At 45.5% G+C, this 15391-nt stretch overlaps 1 protein-coding gene across 1 annotated transcript in view; it reads left to right on the top strand.

The window, feature by feature from the left end:
* Window positions 1-15391, top strand: part of LOC144180234 (uncharacterized) — a 444536-nt gene that overhangs the window by 365832 nt on the left and 63313 nt on the right. The window contains exons 2-3 of the mRNA XM_077708613.1: window positions 7947-8258; window positions 9772-10123. Coding sequence (XP_077564739.1) covers window positions 7947-8258; window positions 9772-10123 — 664 coding nt within the window. The remainder of the gene's footprint in view (window positions 1-7946; window positions 8259-9771; window positions 10124-15391) is intronic.

The raw sequence follows: 15391 nt of genomic DNA, 5'->3' as shown, positions 1-15391 counted from the left end.
GGGAGCAGCTGCAATTGGACCTAATTATGCCAGCGGCTCAGACCTGACGCTAGTATCTTCACTGCCGAACTGCATGCCATACAGCTCGTTTTAAACAAAGTATGCACTGAAAGGACACCGCAGTCAATCATCTTCTCTGACTCTCTCAGTGCACTAGCAGCCCTGTGTTCAGGAAACAAAACCAAAAATCCACTGGTCCAACAAGTGCTTAACCAACTGATGGACTGTAGCAAAAATCACTTAGACGTGAGCTTCTGTTGGGTACCGAGTCATGTAGGAATTGACGGCAATGAAAAGGCAGATGCCCTCGCAGCCCAGACAAAAGAGCTCGAGGTGACAGAAACTCGTTTACCCTACCAGGATTACAGACGGAGACTAAAATTATCAATAGCGAAGAAGTGGCAGTCTGAATGGACAGAACTCAATGAAAACAAGCTCCACATTGTGAAGCCGCACCTGAGAGAGTGGCAGAGCTGCAGACATAAAGAAAGATTTGTAGAGGTGGTGTTATGTCGCCTAAGAATTGGGCACACGCGCTTGACCCACAACTTCTTATTGCTGGGAGAAGACCCTCCAGAATGTGAGCAATGTGGGAAGCGCCTTACAGTAATACATATACTTATCGAGTGTCCTAGTTACGAAAACAAACGTCGGGAATTTTTTTCCCACTTTTATAAATTTCAAATTCCATTGCACCCTGCTTTACTGCTTGGCGATGAACCCCTGGTTCCCTTGGAAAAGGTTTTTAAATTTTTGAGTGCCGTCAAGCTTTTAGACAAACTTTGATATTACCATGTTACATCATTTTTTCTTGAGCGGTTTTTAAATTTTTGAGTGCACTCAAGCTTTTACAGAAACTTTGATTTTACCACTTTACATGATTTTTACATGAACCTTTTACCGTAGTGAGTTCAAAATATTTACCTTGTGTCTGGCGCATTATAGCCAAATTTGGCTGCTGCGCCAATAAAATCCAAATTCATTCATTCATCCCTTAGATGTGGACGAAGGGTACGGCACCCCTAGCATAACTCTGGTCATAGTCTAGTATTTAGTTCTTAAAGCGGAACAAATGGAAAATGCATCGCAGTGTATTTTAGAGTGAGATTTGGAGCCGCTGCAGTTCGTGACAACCAGTCCTAATTTCAAATTCCGTATAATTATTTTACTCGTTATGCTTCATTTGCTGCTGAGCACGAGGACGTGGGTTTGACTCCCGGCCGCGGCGGCCGCTTTTCTAATGGAGGCGAAAAGCAAAAAAATGGGCCGCGTATCTGCTCCTTTTGTTGCAAATGTCGTCAAAAGACGATAGTCTTTGTAGACATTCGCCGAGGAAATGGCCCCTTTTACTTTCCCGCTCACCTCTCATGCTGTGCCTGTACCGTGGCCCTCATTCCAAGGTAACAACACTAAAAGTTTGCGCAAGGCGATTTGAATTTACCGCGTTGCACTGCTACAGGCCGGGTTCCTCGAGGCCGGCGCAGCAGTACGGCGGAGACGCGCGTGAATGAAGGCGGCCGACTAGAAAGTTTATAGAGCCGTTTGGCCGTGCTCTACGTGTGTTCCAAGCAGAACGTGGAACCTAGCTAGTGGAACCTTTCGTTGCTGTTGCCGCGTGATTTTTCATATGCCGCCAGCAGGCGGCGGTTTTATGCAGTATATGTAGAATATCATTTGTTATCGAAAAACCAAGCATCCATGAATTTTTTAATAAAGGAACAGTGTAAATATCCCTTGTGTACTAATTTCCTGCCTTATATTTGCCTAATGTCTTGTTCTTGTTCAACAAAGTTGGCAAGTATGAACATATAAACCGGGCTTAGAAGTTTACAGTTGGCTGTGAGTATATAAGACTATTGCGCAATATCAATTTTACTTTGGCCGGGTGGCTGAATCGAGTTACAGACAGACAGACATACAGACAGACAGAAGACATACAGAGAGACCAAAATTTCTGGGTTTAAGTAGCCCAAGAAAGACTATCGTCTTTAAAACGCCCGTGTGGTCGAGATTTCGGCGCACGTAAAAGATCCCCAGGTTGTCAAAATTAACCCGGAGCCCTCCACTACGGGGTGCCTCATCGCCTGCGTTGCGTCGGCGCGTTAAAACCTTACAATCAAGATCAAGATGCTTTATTTGCTGGACTAAGTGTCCAAGTAAAAGCAGGTGGGACCTGATTTTACGCTCAGTGGGAAGGGCGGAGGAGTTGCTTTATTTATTTATTTATTTATTTATTTATTTATTTATTTATTTATTTATTTATTTATTTGTTTGTTTGTTTGTTCTAACTTGTGGTGGGGTAAGGTCATGTTTTATGTGGTGGTGTAAGGACAGTTATCCGGGTTTACGTTTTTGCTTTGGTGAGGCACGTATCTAGAACCTAGGTAATCCCTACATGGACTTCGGCTGTACTTGGACTTGTATGCGACACGCTTGTAAGAGTCTCTTCGCATAGTTCCGATTACAGATTAAAGCGAAGCGTTGACCTCGGGATGTTAACCTATCAGTTTGAATGAAGAAAGGTGCTCGGGGTATCTGCTCATTTGAAAGATCTAGCTTGCAACGGCCGCCGTAGGCTAATTAGCCGTAATTTGCCTGTTTGACCTTTGCCACAGAACTCGCGCAACGGAATTGCCTTAAAAAGTTGGTACATTCAGCAACAGAAGCACCACAAGAGGAAAGTCATCGTCGTTAGCATAGCCGGGAAAGCATTCAGCGCGCACACGCGTGCTCGCGCGGACCGACACACGCACGCACACACATGCGCGTGAATTGAAGTCAGCTCAGATCAGCAAACCATCGTTTAGCCGAAGCAAGGTATTGGGAGCCCTCAACCGCGTCCCGTATAAGTTTCAGTTGAGAGAGGTAATCCACACGTCTTTTGGACCTTGAGCAGAAGTATGTCGCACAAACGTTAAACCTAATGCGTTTGACGCCTCAAGAAACGCCGCCTTGCGAGAATTCTCTGTACACGCTGTGTGCGCGAACAACTCACAATCATATGTCAAGTCCAAACTTAATGTATCAGAAGAAACGCATCGGAGTGTGAAGATTGTGAAGAGTGTGAAGGCGGAGTCTGCAACGCCATGTTTAGCACGATCGATTGTTGTGTCGGGGCAGCAGCACAAAAGAACAACCGGCGACTCTGCTGAACTCAAAGTTTGTATATATTCGGTTGTCTGTAAGCTCCTTCACGCATGACTTGGATGACAATAATCGTAGAAAACATCGGGGGCTTTTATATAGTCCCGCTGTGTTCCTTTCCTTCTCTGGTAACACCTGCACCGGAACTGTTACGCGGGGCGTTACGGGCGTTTCCTGTTTCTAGGTGGACATTTCCTGATATGGAGCCACGTTTTATTTCATTCTTCTAGCGCCGTCTGCGGTGCAGTGTCTCCAACAGGCCCCCAGAGATATTGACCTGCGCTGTCCCTCGAGCAGGCTCCACCGCTAATCGGCTTGGCGTTGCGTAGCGATTTCACGGTTCGCTTCGTGCCTTCCAGGCTGCTGCACCATGAGTGGCAGCGATTCGTATTGCTCACGACGGACGCCTCTGTTTTTCGAGCAGGCCGACCGGCTTCCTGCGCCATGCCTCTGGCATAGGGACGGAGAGGGAGAGAGGCAGAAGTGAGGGAGAAAGAGAGGGGAAGAGAAATGTCTGAGAGAGAGAGAGAGAGAGAGGGAGGGAGAGAGAGAGAGAGAGAGAGAGGAGAAGGAGGAGGAGGAGGAGGAGGAGGAGGAGGAAGGAAGTGAGAGAGGTGGTCAGACTAATCAAACTCAAATTCAAAAGGTCACTGTCGCTGAACGCAGTGCTATCTAACAAATGGTGGTGAAGACGTGGAAAAACGCGGGAAGGAAAAACGCGGGAAAGAAAAGCGCAGCGTTACACAGACTTGCTACACCACTTACCCTATTCCTAGTCATGTTTATCTTGTAAGAGCTACGAGGACCCACTGACACATTCTCGCGGTGGCTTTATATTGTGCGCAGCCACAACGGACTCACGGACATTCGGCTCCTATGTTCAAACAAAAGTGAACTGGCGACAAATGTAGTCGTAAAACCACATTTTTGGCAATCTTCCGACGAGGGAGAACTCACCGTCCTTTTGAGGGAATGCATGCGCGTATGCTTCAAATAAAAATACCGGAATTGGAAAGCAAGCTTATGTTCAAACATGATTGCTGGTTGTAAGCACAGAGGCCATCGAACGCCTGTTGGAGTGCAGCTTAGGGCGCACAAATGTGTTGGTCAGACGGGGCCCTGCTCCGCGTGAAAATAACGGAGCACCACAATTCCGTGAAATTGCCGGGGAGAGGCCATTTACCGGCACACCGTCAGCAGAACGTTTCTACACCAGTATCGGGGGTCACGTAAGCATCGGGATGAAATACAATTTAGCTTCCGCAGGCTGCGAACATAGTTAGAAAGCCGCATGTATGCGACTATCAGGTTTCAAATTCAAATAAAATCAAATCATCGTTTATTAATTTTGTGATAGTGTACAAATACATTGGAGTAATACAGAAAGAGGTCCCAAAGTGAAGCACTGCCGAGGGTACACTGCCGAGGCACCTGATGTGTTGCGCGATAAACAAAAATAGCCCACCTAGGAATAGAATAAATGATGCATCGTTAGGCTGTGTAACGCTGATACGGCTTCCTTGTTCTCCCGTCATTACAAATTTTTCTATATTTCCAGTAAAGTCTTTAGGTGACATTCAGCGCTTGCTCGTGTCTTCTATCTGGGGAATTTCCAGTGCATTTACTTATTATTATTTATTATTAGTATTACTTATTAATGACGGTTAATTATTACTCTTGCTCATTAACGAATTATTACAAAAAATTTCTCCCTCCGCACACGTCTTAGATTGCGCAACTTCAAGAAGATTCGAGACTTTTAGAACGTTGCTTAGCCCGTCGGCAGCTGTAGTCAGCGCCACTTGAATATAGGTCAGCGTTGACATAACGAGAATGTTCACATTTCTCCACCTGTCAGTCTTATCTGCCATGCCTGATTGACGAAGGGGCTGGTCGCCGGAATCCTGGTTGTTCGGCTGGACGCGAGAATTGTTCAGAGATAAGCGCGAAAGGGTTTAGTAGTCTGATTGTCCTCTTCCCGGAAGCTGTGACTGGGAATAACACTTCCTGCCGAGGACACCTTTCCTTGATTCCAACTTCTCGCTTGCGAAGGCGACCCTCTTACAATTTATCTTGCTCCAGCTGTATCTGCATCTACATAGTGGATTTCGCAACGAAAGCCCGGTAATTACCTTAGTTCGTAACGACAAGGAAAGCACCTCGGAGAAGATAAGACAGTAATGGCGGAACAGTTCAAAGAAGAAGGAATATTAGCAGCCGAATTTCGCCAGGTGTAGTGCTTGACGGGTAATTCCTTGCTGGAAATGAATGGTGGGAAAATAGGATAAAATAAAATAAAAAGTACAAGTGTATAGCGAGCAAGAATAGAAACAAGGAGGTGTTTTAAATCGCCTGCCGCATTGAAAAGTGTCTACGGTGCACTGAATAGTGAGTGGGCACCTATCTGTGTATCGCAAGCATGAAAAAAATTTGCGTGACCATTTTTATACTCAACGGTTCAAATTCAGGAAATGGACGCTTCGTTTCTTTCTGAAGCAAACCATCCCTTGGTTTTTGTAACACTCAGTTCTTGTAGCAGAATTATACAGTGCTAACTGGGAGTCGCGAGAAAAAAATTTGATAAATCACAGACAAAATATTCCCCCAAAAAAGAAAACACGTTCGGCGCGTTCTGTGAAATTTTCGGATTAGATGTGATGAAGGGTTATTATCTAATCAATTACCGTCAATAATTGCTTCGTTGCAATTGTTCGAATTTTGAATCTCTATATTCACCTGCAAAATAGGTAAATACAAACGTACACCTTTTATCTGTAGACAGTCGTAACAGAGCCGACAACATGATGACAATCGGACGAGAAATGAGGGAAACAGAAACGTATTAACGCAAATTGACGAACGAAATGGCATATGTGGCATTAAAATTGGATACATTTCATCAAATAGCCGCATCTTCTTTACTACACCTGATGCCGTGCAGGCCGAGCAACTGCGAGTATATGCTGCGCGACTACAACCGCCTGATGCAGCACCCAACCAAATGCGAAATCAGGAAACGAAACAGAGCGCATTGCGAATGTGAAAACAACACACTATAAGTCCCAAAGTAAATGGCTAGCCATTGTGGTGACATAATTGCGAGTGTAGTATTCCCACTTGGCCAGTGTTTTTTTCTTTTTGTTGCAGGGGAAATTGCTACCGCCGTTACCGAAGCTTGGGGCTATTGGGTGCGCTTTTCGACTTAGCACAGTGAACCGATTCCAATTAGTAGCTATTGCGATAAGCTATGCCGAAGCTATCCATTTTTCTTGCTCTGCGTACGAAGTTATCCTATCCTACCAGCTCGTAATCAGAAAAAGCATTTTGTAATGGAGCGCACATAAGAGTACGAATAGCGTCAATGAGAAATGGAATGACGTCCTGTACTGCTGGCGATTGTCCAGGAAAAAATGTCTTAGCGCAATTCACTGAGTAGCGGTCTTCAAACGTGGGGAAGTCTTCATAGGGACGTAAAAGGACTAAAGAAAGGTGGCATACGGATCGTTCTATAAGCGGCATCTGTTTACACTTTGAAATTACATGCCAATGGGGCTAATAACAACTTACCTCTTCTGATTTCTGTGTGACAAGAATACTTCCTTCTGAGATTTCGGTTCGTGTTTGGTTTAGTGAACACTTAAGTAATGAAAGTGTAGCACACTCGAAATAGCAGGGTATCGCTTGAGGTGTAGAACGTTGAGGTATTTTTAATGGTGTGCTCGGATGGACGCCTGTCTTGTGTCAATTTTCTGTGCGTCTCTGCTGTAGCTGCCTGTGAGGTTTTTTCTTCGGAGGGACGGTGTTTACCAGTCAAGCTTCACTCCCGCGGAAAGACCCACACTAAGATCCCCTGTTATTTGAGTAGCAAAGGTGACGCGATAGCCGGGGTACTGTAAGCTCCGTGGCTCGGATACGGCCGACGCAAAGTGCGTATTCGGGGAAATAAACAAGAACCGGAATGGCATTATCGGCGAGGGATCGGTTTATAATGCACAGTAATTTCTGTTAAGTTAACGGGAAGTAGCCTAAGCAGACCACGCGCCGAGCGTACGAATTTCTGGGATACACAAACACTAAGATTGCAAGCACATAGGCCATAAGAATTATTACTAGGCAATCAACAACTGTTGCTTGCAGTGACTCTCTGAACAAGGGCCAACTGTTGTATTGTGCTTTACACCAGTTGTAATGTTTGTGCGTTCAACCCAGCGAATCCCGCTTATTTGGCTGGCCATACCTGTTCCAATCGGAAAGGGGGCTGTTGTTCACTGAAACCCGCAGTATGATAGAGAAAATACTGTAATTCAAGAACAGCCGGCTTGTGGACATTGAACTCTTGTCATTTGCCCGCTTCAAAATAATGGGTTTTGTGAGCTCCGCACTCACGTCCAATAAACTGAAAAACGCTTAATACGTACGCGCCCGCAAGCAAGAGAACGGCCCTGACGAGTTCTAATCTTGTTAAATTAGCTATGGTTCCACAAGGTAAGAATGGAGGCGTATGAATTAGAATTTCTGTCCCTTCAGGTCAGGTGCGAGAAACAAATAGCCGCGAACTAATTGCTTAACCATAAATACATGTGTAGTCAGCCTCGTGTGTTGTCTTTGCTTGTCCCACTTGTTCACGCTGTTTTGATTTGCATATGAATACATACCAGATATGTGAAGTGGGCGGCTTAGGTGACGTGCCGGGCGCTATTTGGAAAGAGATTGACTTTATGTCTGGCCACGTGTTTCGAAAGAACCTGCGTTTATTTTTGTGCGTTGTGATAACCCGAATTTACTTTCTCGGCTGTTCGCAGGGCTGGTCGGTGCCGTGCAAGAGTTCGAGGTGACTCCTTCGGACACTGAGGTAAACCCGGCAACCGATGTGCGACTCCAGTGTAAGGTGCGGAACAGGCGTGGTGAGTGTGTGTGGCTCAAGAACGGATTGGCGGTGGGCAAGATCCAGGACAAGTACGACTTTGAGCGTGAGCCGCAGGACGGCGACTGCTCGGTGAACATACGCAAAGTCAGCCTCGAGGAAGACGACGGCCCCTGGCAGTGCCAGGTGACCAGGGCCTCGCTACAGGACGCACCACTCAATTCAAACACCATCCAGCTTGTCGTCAGAGGTTTGTATTAAATGACTATGGTAGCTGCTTCAACAGAATGTCTATTACCAGAGACAAAGACGAGATAACTTATTGAAGAAGAAGCATGGTGAAGAAGCCAGGTGATTTTTACCCAGGATAGTATTCTGGACGTGCTATCCATCCAGCTTGTCGTCAGAGGTTTGTATTAAGTGACTATGGTAGCTGCTTCAACAGAATGTCTGTTACCAGTGACAAAGACGAGATAACTTGTTAAAGAACAAGCATGGCGAACACGCCAGATGATATTTACCCAGGATAGTATTCTGAATGTGTGATTCAGCTGTACTTGGCTCGTAGTTCTTTCTTCAAAATTTTAATGAAAAAGCCCTAAGCGTCTGCTAAACTTCCGGAGTGGCTCCCTATTCCCTAGCGAGTGCTTAGCAGTAATAATACACAGAAGGACCGCGCTGGTACGCAATGCGTGGGCATGCCGAGACCCATGGGGAAAGCGAGAACTGCGGTGGTGACTGCCGCCCGTCGTTGGGCAGAAGCACGTGATCATCCAACACATAATCGAGCAAGTGGTCTCCGAACTTTCTTGTTACACACACTGAACGTTTAATGATCGCTGGACGTACGCTTCTGCGTACCGGCATGGGCGGTCACTTAGGAACACATGACAACCTTTCTGTCTACCGCTGCAAATGCAGAGGAGAGAAGTTATAATGTAGAAATAAATGTAAATGACATTGAGGTATTCGAAAAAAGCACAACCAATGATAGCACAAGTGTCATCACAGACAAGTTATTTCGTGTCACCGTAGCCGTATTCACAGAGCTACAAACCCTGTCACCACCGAGCACTTGCTGAATCAAGTCCTGAGGAAGGCGAATGAGTGCTTATCTGAGCGGAAATTTGTGTTTGTGGCAAGCTCTGAACAGAAGCGTGTCCCCCTTTTCTAAAATTTTAACGGCAGTTTTACTCAGCATAATCTCATTGCAGTAATTTAGTTTTGGAATGGTTTGTACATAGCGTTGAGTTCTTGGCCATAAACATAAATGTAACCTGACATCTAGCCGCGTGATGGCGCAAGAGAGAATATGCGCGCTGCTAAAGATGATATTGAGGAACTCTTCAACAACTAGAAGACCAGTGCTTATCCTGCCACCTTTACGTGCGCTCATCTTTTCTTCTGACTGTAAAATTTAGGGAGGCACTGAGGTCTGCTTACGTGCGCGAATGCGAAGGCATTACATCTTGTTTAAGGATATGCGATTTTTTATGTTTACTGCCACAATAGGAATGAGTAGTATTTGTGAACAGGTATAGCGGGTGCAAATAAGATGAACTACATAATTTCTATCTAAGCATTGCCAAGATAGGTGTGGACTAGCACCTTTGATCGCAGTGGATCTTTAAGTGACAGAATTCACGTTGATTTTATGGAAACTTTACCGTTTTACAATTCCGAGTATTTTGTGTAGTTGTGGGTCTAGGTACCGTGTGTTTTTTGTTTTTAAAGCCGAACGTTCTGCGCCTGCGTTGGTGCAGAGCAACCTCATCCACCGCGGTTGGAGGAAGGCACCAACCCGTTGACTGCCGGCAGCTCATTCAAGACGAAGGCAGGCGACGCTCGGAGGTTCCAGTGCGTGTCGCGCAAGGGGAACCCACCAGCGTCGCTGCGATGGCAGGTGGATGGCCAGGATGTGACGGCACTGGCAAACCAGACCAATCAGACGGACGTCGAGAAACGCGGGACATGGCAGGCCCTATCCGTGCTCGACTATATTTTCTTGAAGGCCCACAACGGACGAGAGCTGCGCTGCACCGCCTACCACGGTGCCTACGAGGACCCTTCGGGAGGGCCCGGACATCGCGACGTCCACGTCGTCCTCGACGTCATGTGTGAGTGCCGGTCTTTACTTTTTCTTCCACGCTCAAGGTTCGCACCTCTGGCGGTCCTCTACTCTTGAGGGTTGTTCTAGTCTGAGTTGTCGTATTCGACATGCGCTGTCTCGATAAATAGAGGTGCCCAAATAAACTCCTATGGCTTCGATGCTTTATTGGTCTGGCTGAACCTTCATAGTCCAGGTAACAGCGTTACTCAAGCTTTTTGAACCAAAACTCGTAAGAGTATAAGCATTTATAACAACTTTCTAAATCATCCATCAGCCCAGGATAATCCAGTATCTTCGTCTGAAGTTTACGAGATTGTCTAGCTTGGCGAAGTGTAAGGTAGATGCTCCAAACTAGGCACAAACAGCTCCTGGGTATATAGAAGTGGGAATGGTTTGGGAGGGGGAATATTGGGGACGTTGTGGGAACGCGTAGCATTCTCTGTTCGCGAAGTTCTCTTACGTCGTCCGAAAAAGCTTCTTGAACGGCTCGAAGCCAGAATTTCTTTGTGCTCATGATGTCTTTTAAGGTATGAGAAATGTTTAGTAGCTTTGTTGTGAAGTTTGTCAAGCAAGATCAGTGCCCGTTAGATTCTTTGGTTTAGGAGAAAAAATGTGTCACACGCGTCATCTTGATGAGTGAATAGTGTGTCCGACAAGACGGGCATTGTTGTATACCACATCGCAAGGAGAGCTTGTATAGCATCAGGGGTATCGTACTCTTCGTACTGTTTCCGAACGAGTGATTGTCATTCCACCTTGAGCCAGATGAAGTTAGCTGCCAAGATGGGATCTTTGTCCTGACCACAGCGTCCTGGTGTTTTTTCTCGTACGCTGTTACAACCAGTCTCGATTGGTCATCGTTTGGATTGCGGGGGTCGGATTCGCACAAACGTCTCCGGCGATTCACGTCTCCCATTAGCTAGTGAACCACAATTACGGAGCCAGACAACAGAAGGACCTGAGAGACAGAAGGGCACGTGCGCATTTACGCAGAGTTACTCGGTATATACCACTTTAAAAACTTGCCATAGGCCCCATGTATCACAACCCGGTAAGGTGTTGGCCCCCGGCGCTGGGGCAAGCACGGGGCCAGTTGACGAGCCTGTCGTCTGCGGCAGAAAGTTGAAGTAGTACTGAAGTGCTTCCGGCTACTGCCGTAAGTAATGAAAAAAAAAAAAAAAAAAACGAATAAACAAAGAAGTGTTACCTAACCTCTGTTTTGTAATTTAGAGATCAAACTTTATTTTAATAATTTTTGTTATTAAGTAAACGTTTAGCGAAGTCCACTTTTCGTCCCCTCGGTGCCGTTCAGGTACAACTGTTCCTCAGCTTCAACGCAGCGGGGGAGTCTAGCACCGCCCGGTTTCTAAAGCAACGTTTCCCAACTGGTGTGCATTAAAGAACTCTGCCTTTACGTGCGCCAGGAGTCGTGCTTCCAACGACGCAAGCCAAAAGCTCCAATTTCGCCCAACTTTTCGTAGAAGTAATCAGAAAATTTTCGAACAATAGTCTGAAGAAGGGTGGTCCAGGTCATTCGAATGTGCTCTAACACGGTGCAGGTTTCTAGGCTTCGGGGTCGCAATAAATGAGGAACAGTTTTTCAAGTTTCTGATAAAGTAAATTCACGATAACAGTACGACGCGTTGGCGAGAGTCAGTTCTGCTTGTGGGACGTTTTTTGGTGCTAGCATTTTCAAAATTTGCTTTTGTTCCTAAATTCGCCAAAAGTAGTTTGGCTCTGATGGTGAAAGGGGCCATGAACCCAAACGGATGGAAAAATCTACCAATAGCTTGTGTCCAATAGCTTGTGTCCAGAATGGCTTGTGAACAGAATAGCTTGTGTCCAGAATAGCTTGTGTCCAATAGCTTGTGAAAAATAGCTTGTGTCCAGAAGCCGCTGTAGAAAAGGAATTGTCGAAAAAGATCCTTAGTTTACGTTGACGGCAATTTTTTTTCAGCCGCTCCTGTTTAAATTTTCATTGAGGGCTCAACGAAAAAAAATTTCCTCGGGGCACTTAGGTCTGCTTAGGGGCTTTTAAGGTGAAAGACTTGCGATACTTATAAAATATTTGTTTACTGCTACATCGTATTTTAATCTCTTTCTTCGGAATTGTTTCCTCGTCTTTCGACGCGAGATACCTCAGGACGCAGACTGGGACATGCAACACCTTTCCTACAATCAGGGTTCTGCGGGGCTGGTGTGCACCTGTCCTACTTAAGTGCCATCACGTTCAGGTCTGATGCGGCACGCACTATTCTACATCTTTTGCGTTTTCGATTCAAGGTTTTGTGAACTTTGTCAAGCGAGAAACATTGGCCCTCAAAGCTTTCGGTTCCTCGCTAATTCCCCAATAGGATACGTTCCACGAAACAAGGAACAAAAACAACTTTTTCTACACTGTCAGCGTGCGGTACATCACAGTTAATTCTACGTTGAACATCTTATCAAAGGCTGCTGCTAAACCACTAGGACCTGGTGGTTTATTCGAACTACGACTTGAATCATCTATCGCCTTCACAGCTATCGGACATTCCGGTCTACGGGTAAGGTAATGTAAGCGGCAAAATCAGAAACGATGGTAGTAGATATTTATTTGGAAGTCCCACCAACAGCACTAGGCCTTCTTGGGTGGTGCACTATGAAAGTACAAACGGGTTTGCAATCTTCAGAGTGACTTTTGCCCCTAAAAAGAAAGCAAACAGGAACACTCCGGTTGATTGATTCATCCCTTAGATACAACAACCGCTCTGCTTGAAATATCACACCGCTCTTTCGGCACGACCGTGGTTCGTAAAGGGCGTCAAGAAGTAAGGGGCGTGAACTTGCGAGGGGCTGGAAGGACTGGCTAGGAGCAGAGATGGGGCAAACAATACGGACACAGGAGAGCCCGGCCATCCTTGTACCCATGGAGGTTTGTACTGCGCCGGGCGGCGACGAGAAACGTGAAGCGGCATAATCGCCGGCTCATTCAATTTCTCGCCGCGCGGGTGGCACCCCAATCTTCATTACGCGTGTTTCTTGACTTCTTCTCCCCAGTTATCCGCTCCCCCCTTCTCCTTCTCCCTTCACTTTGGCACCTCCAATACTGTTCCGGGTGTTCGTTATCGCAGCTGACAGCGTCTCGTATTACCTCGTTTCCTCTATCATCCGTCAGAAGTTTTCTTGCGTACTTGTTCGCCTTTTTAAGAGGGTGTGTGTAAGGCTCTTTTTTCGTTTTGCCTGGAATGGCTAAGAATTGTTTAGAGAAGTTTTATTTTTCAGGTTAAACTACGTTGCTCCCTTAGCTTCATTCTTTGATCTACAGCTTCGCGTGCATACTTGTTTCTTTTTCGTTGCACTTGACCAATTTGTTGTCTCTCTTCCTGCGTAACTCTATTTTTTTCTGTATCGATGCATGTTTACATTTCTTCAATTGTTTCTTTGAGATAAAGCTTTTCCCCTCTTCTACACCTTTTACACTCTGTATTGCAATCGTATACGACTCAGCATTGGCCCAGTTAATATTCTGCGAAATGTTGTTTCACTTTTTTCATTTTTAGTGCGTCTTTTTATATGTGGGCACCTTCGCAGCGAAATTATTATAACATAAAAAAAAAACGTCAAAAGGGCGTCAACATCTTCGCTGCAACAATTTTTCGCGCACTAAGTGAACGCACCTACGAACGACCTAAATGTATACCGATACGTGCTTTATAACACAAAGGTATACTATTGTACGATGCGTGGATTCCTTTGGATTCGTTTGGATTCCGTTCCTTTCCCGCGATTTTCAAATGATCGTTTTGACACAAGAGAAGCCACGTTTCACGCACGCGATGTGTGTCCAGAGATCCCATAAGAGATTTTCGGTCGACCAACCGGTCTATGGGGAAACGCACAAGGTTTTTCACGAGACGCTATCGGTCCCACTAAGAAAGCTTTCACCCACCTTAACGACAGTTAAAGAGTTCAGGAACTCCAGTTTGAAGATTCGCAATTTGGGAAATTAAAATTAAAGAATTCACGGAGTGGCGATGCTCGTTTTTGTGCGTTTGACCTCTCCTGCGTTAGTGCTCGACTGTCGCTGCTTGGAACGCTGGGTTTCTGTTCATGGCAGTATTTTCCGCGGTAATCACACCTATTTCTATTTAAAATTTTATGCCCCCCAGGAACTCCAAGGCGTTCGTTTATACAAAAATGTTAGCCCATAAATATTTTAGGCCGTCAGCAGTAGGGCCGTGGCATCTATAGCTTTCTTATTATTAGGAAGGAGCACTACAATGAGAAGGCGTGCAGAGCAGAAAGCTGGCTCATGCGTTTACCGCGAAGAGGAAGTTTCTTGATGTGATCGCAAAATAAAAATCACAAGTACATCATAAAAAGAACACAACCCATTGAAAACTAGATGCTGGGTCAGGGACGTACGTTGAATAAGTAGTTTGCTGAGGGGTAAGAAAACAAAAATTACATGATCATATGGGTTCTTCGCTGTTATTCACATCTAAAAATACAGCTCGTTAGGTAAAATTTAACAGGCGGCAGTCAACACACGTGCTCTCGTTGTGCTCAATATTACACCTTCCTACAGTACTTGCAGGGCAGACAGAGTAACGACGTAACTACGGGGTGCCGGGTCTAGAATTAACAAAACCTAATAACTCGATCAAGGAATAAGTAAGAGAATTTTGTGGCCAAGAATGGATTTTCCGGGCGCAGGTTCAGAGCAGTTGCAAGTCAATGGAAGTGGCATTCACCTTGCTGTGAGCGCAAAATAGGTATATGTAATAGTTGATGACAGTTGCTAATACGTTTTTCGACATATAAATAGCTGTCCTGTATAATACGGGCACACCAGAAGACATCCAGCCTTCTATAGGCAAATGAGTGCCAATACGACAGGTTTCTTGGTCTGCCGGAACAGCGTTCGCTGCCTTTCATGCGAAATAGTGCAAATGAGCTTTCAATCTTTTTTAGGCTGCCACACTCTAACTGCGGTTTGGACACTTGCATCGTTTTAGTGCAGCTGTTACGTGCAGCTGTTTAGTGCAGCTGTTTAGTGCAGCTGTTTAGTGCAGCTGTAGTAGTTTCAAGTATATATGACATCATCCTATTAATGGCAGATATCTTCAATGAATCCGTCTTATGCGAAAGGGACGGACGGGCAATATTCCTGCCGCATTTTTCATGCGGCGTCGATTTAGAATAACTACAATAAGCACAAGGTACGCAATTTTATTACGAGCGTCTTTTAAGAATGAGTGTGGCGGCGCTTACACGGCCACAACAATCGCATT

This window comes from Haemaphysalis longicornis, unplaced genomic scaffold, assembly GCF_048455015.1.
Source record: "Haemaphysalis longicornis isolate Haplotype H1 unplaced genomic scaffold, Haemaphysalis longicornis Haplotype H1 scaffold_4, whole genome shotgun sequence".
Lineage (NCBI taxonomy): Eukaryota > Metazoa > Arthropoda > Arachnida > Ixodida > Ixodidae > Haemaphysalis > Haemaphysalis longicornis.
The sequence above is the reverse complement of the archived record's forward strand: the minus strand, read 5'-3'. Positions and strand labels throughout refer to the sequence as shown.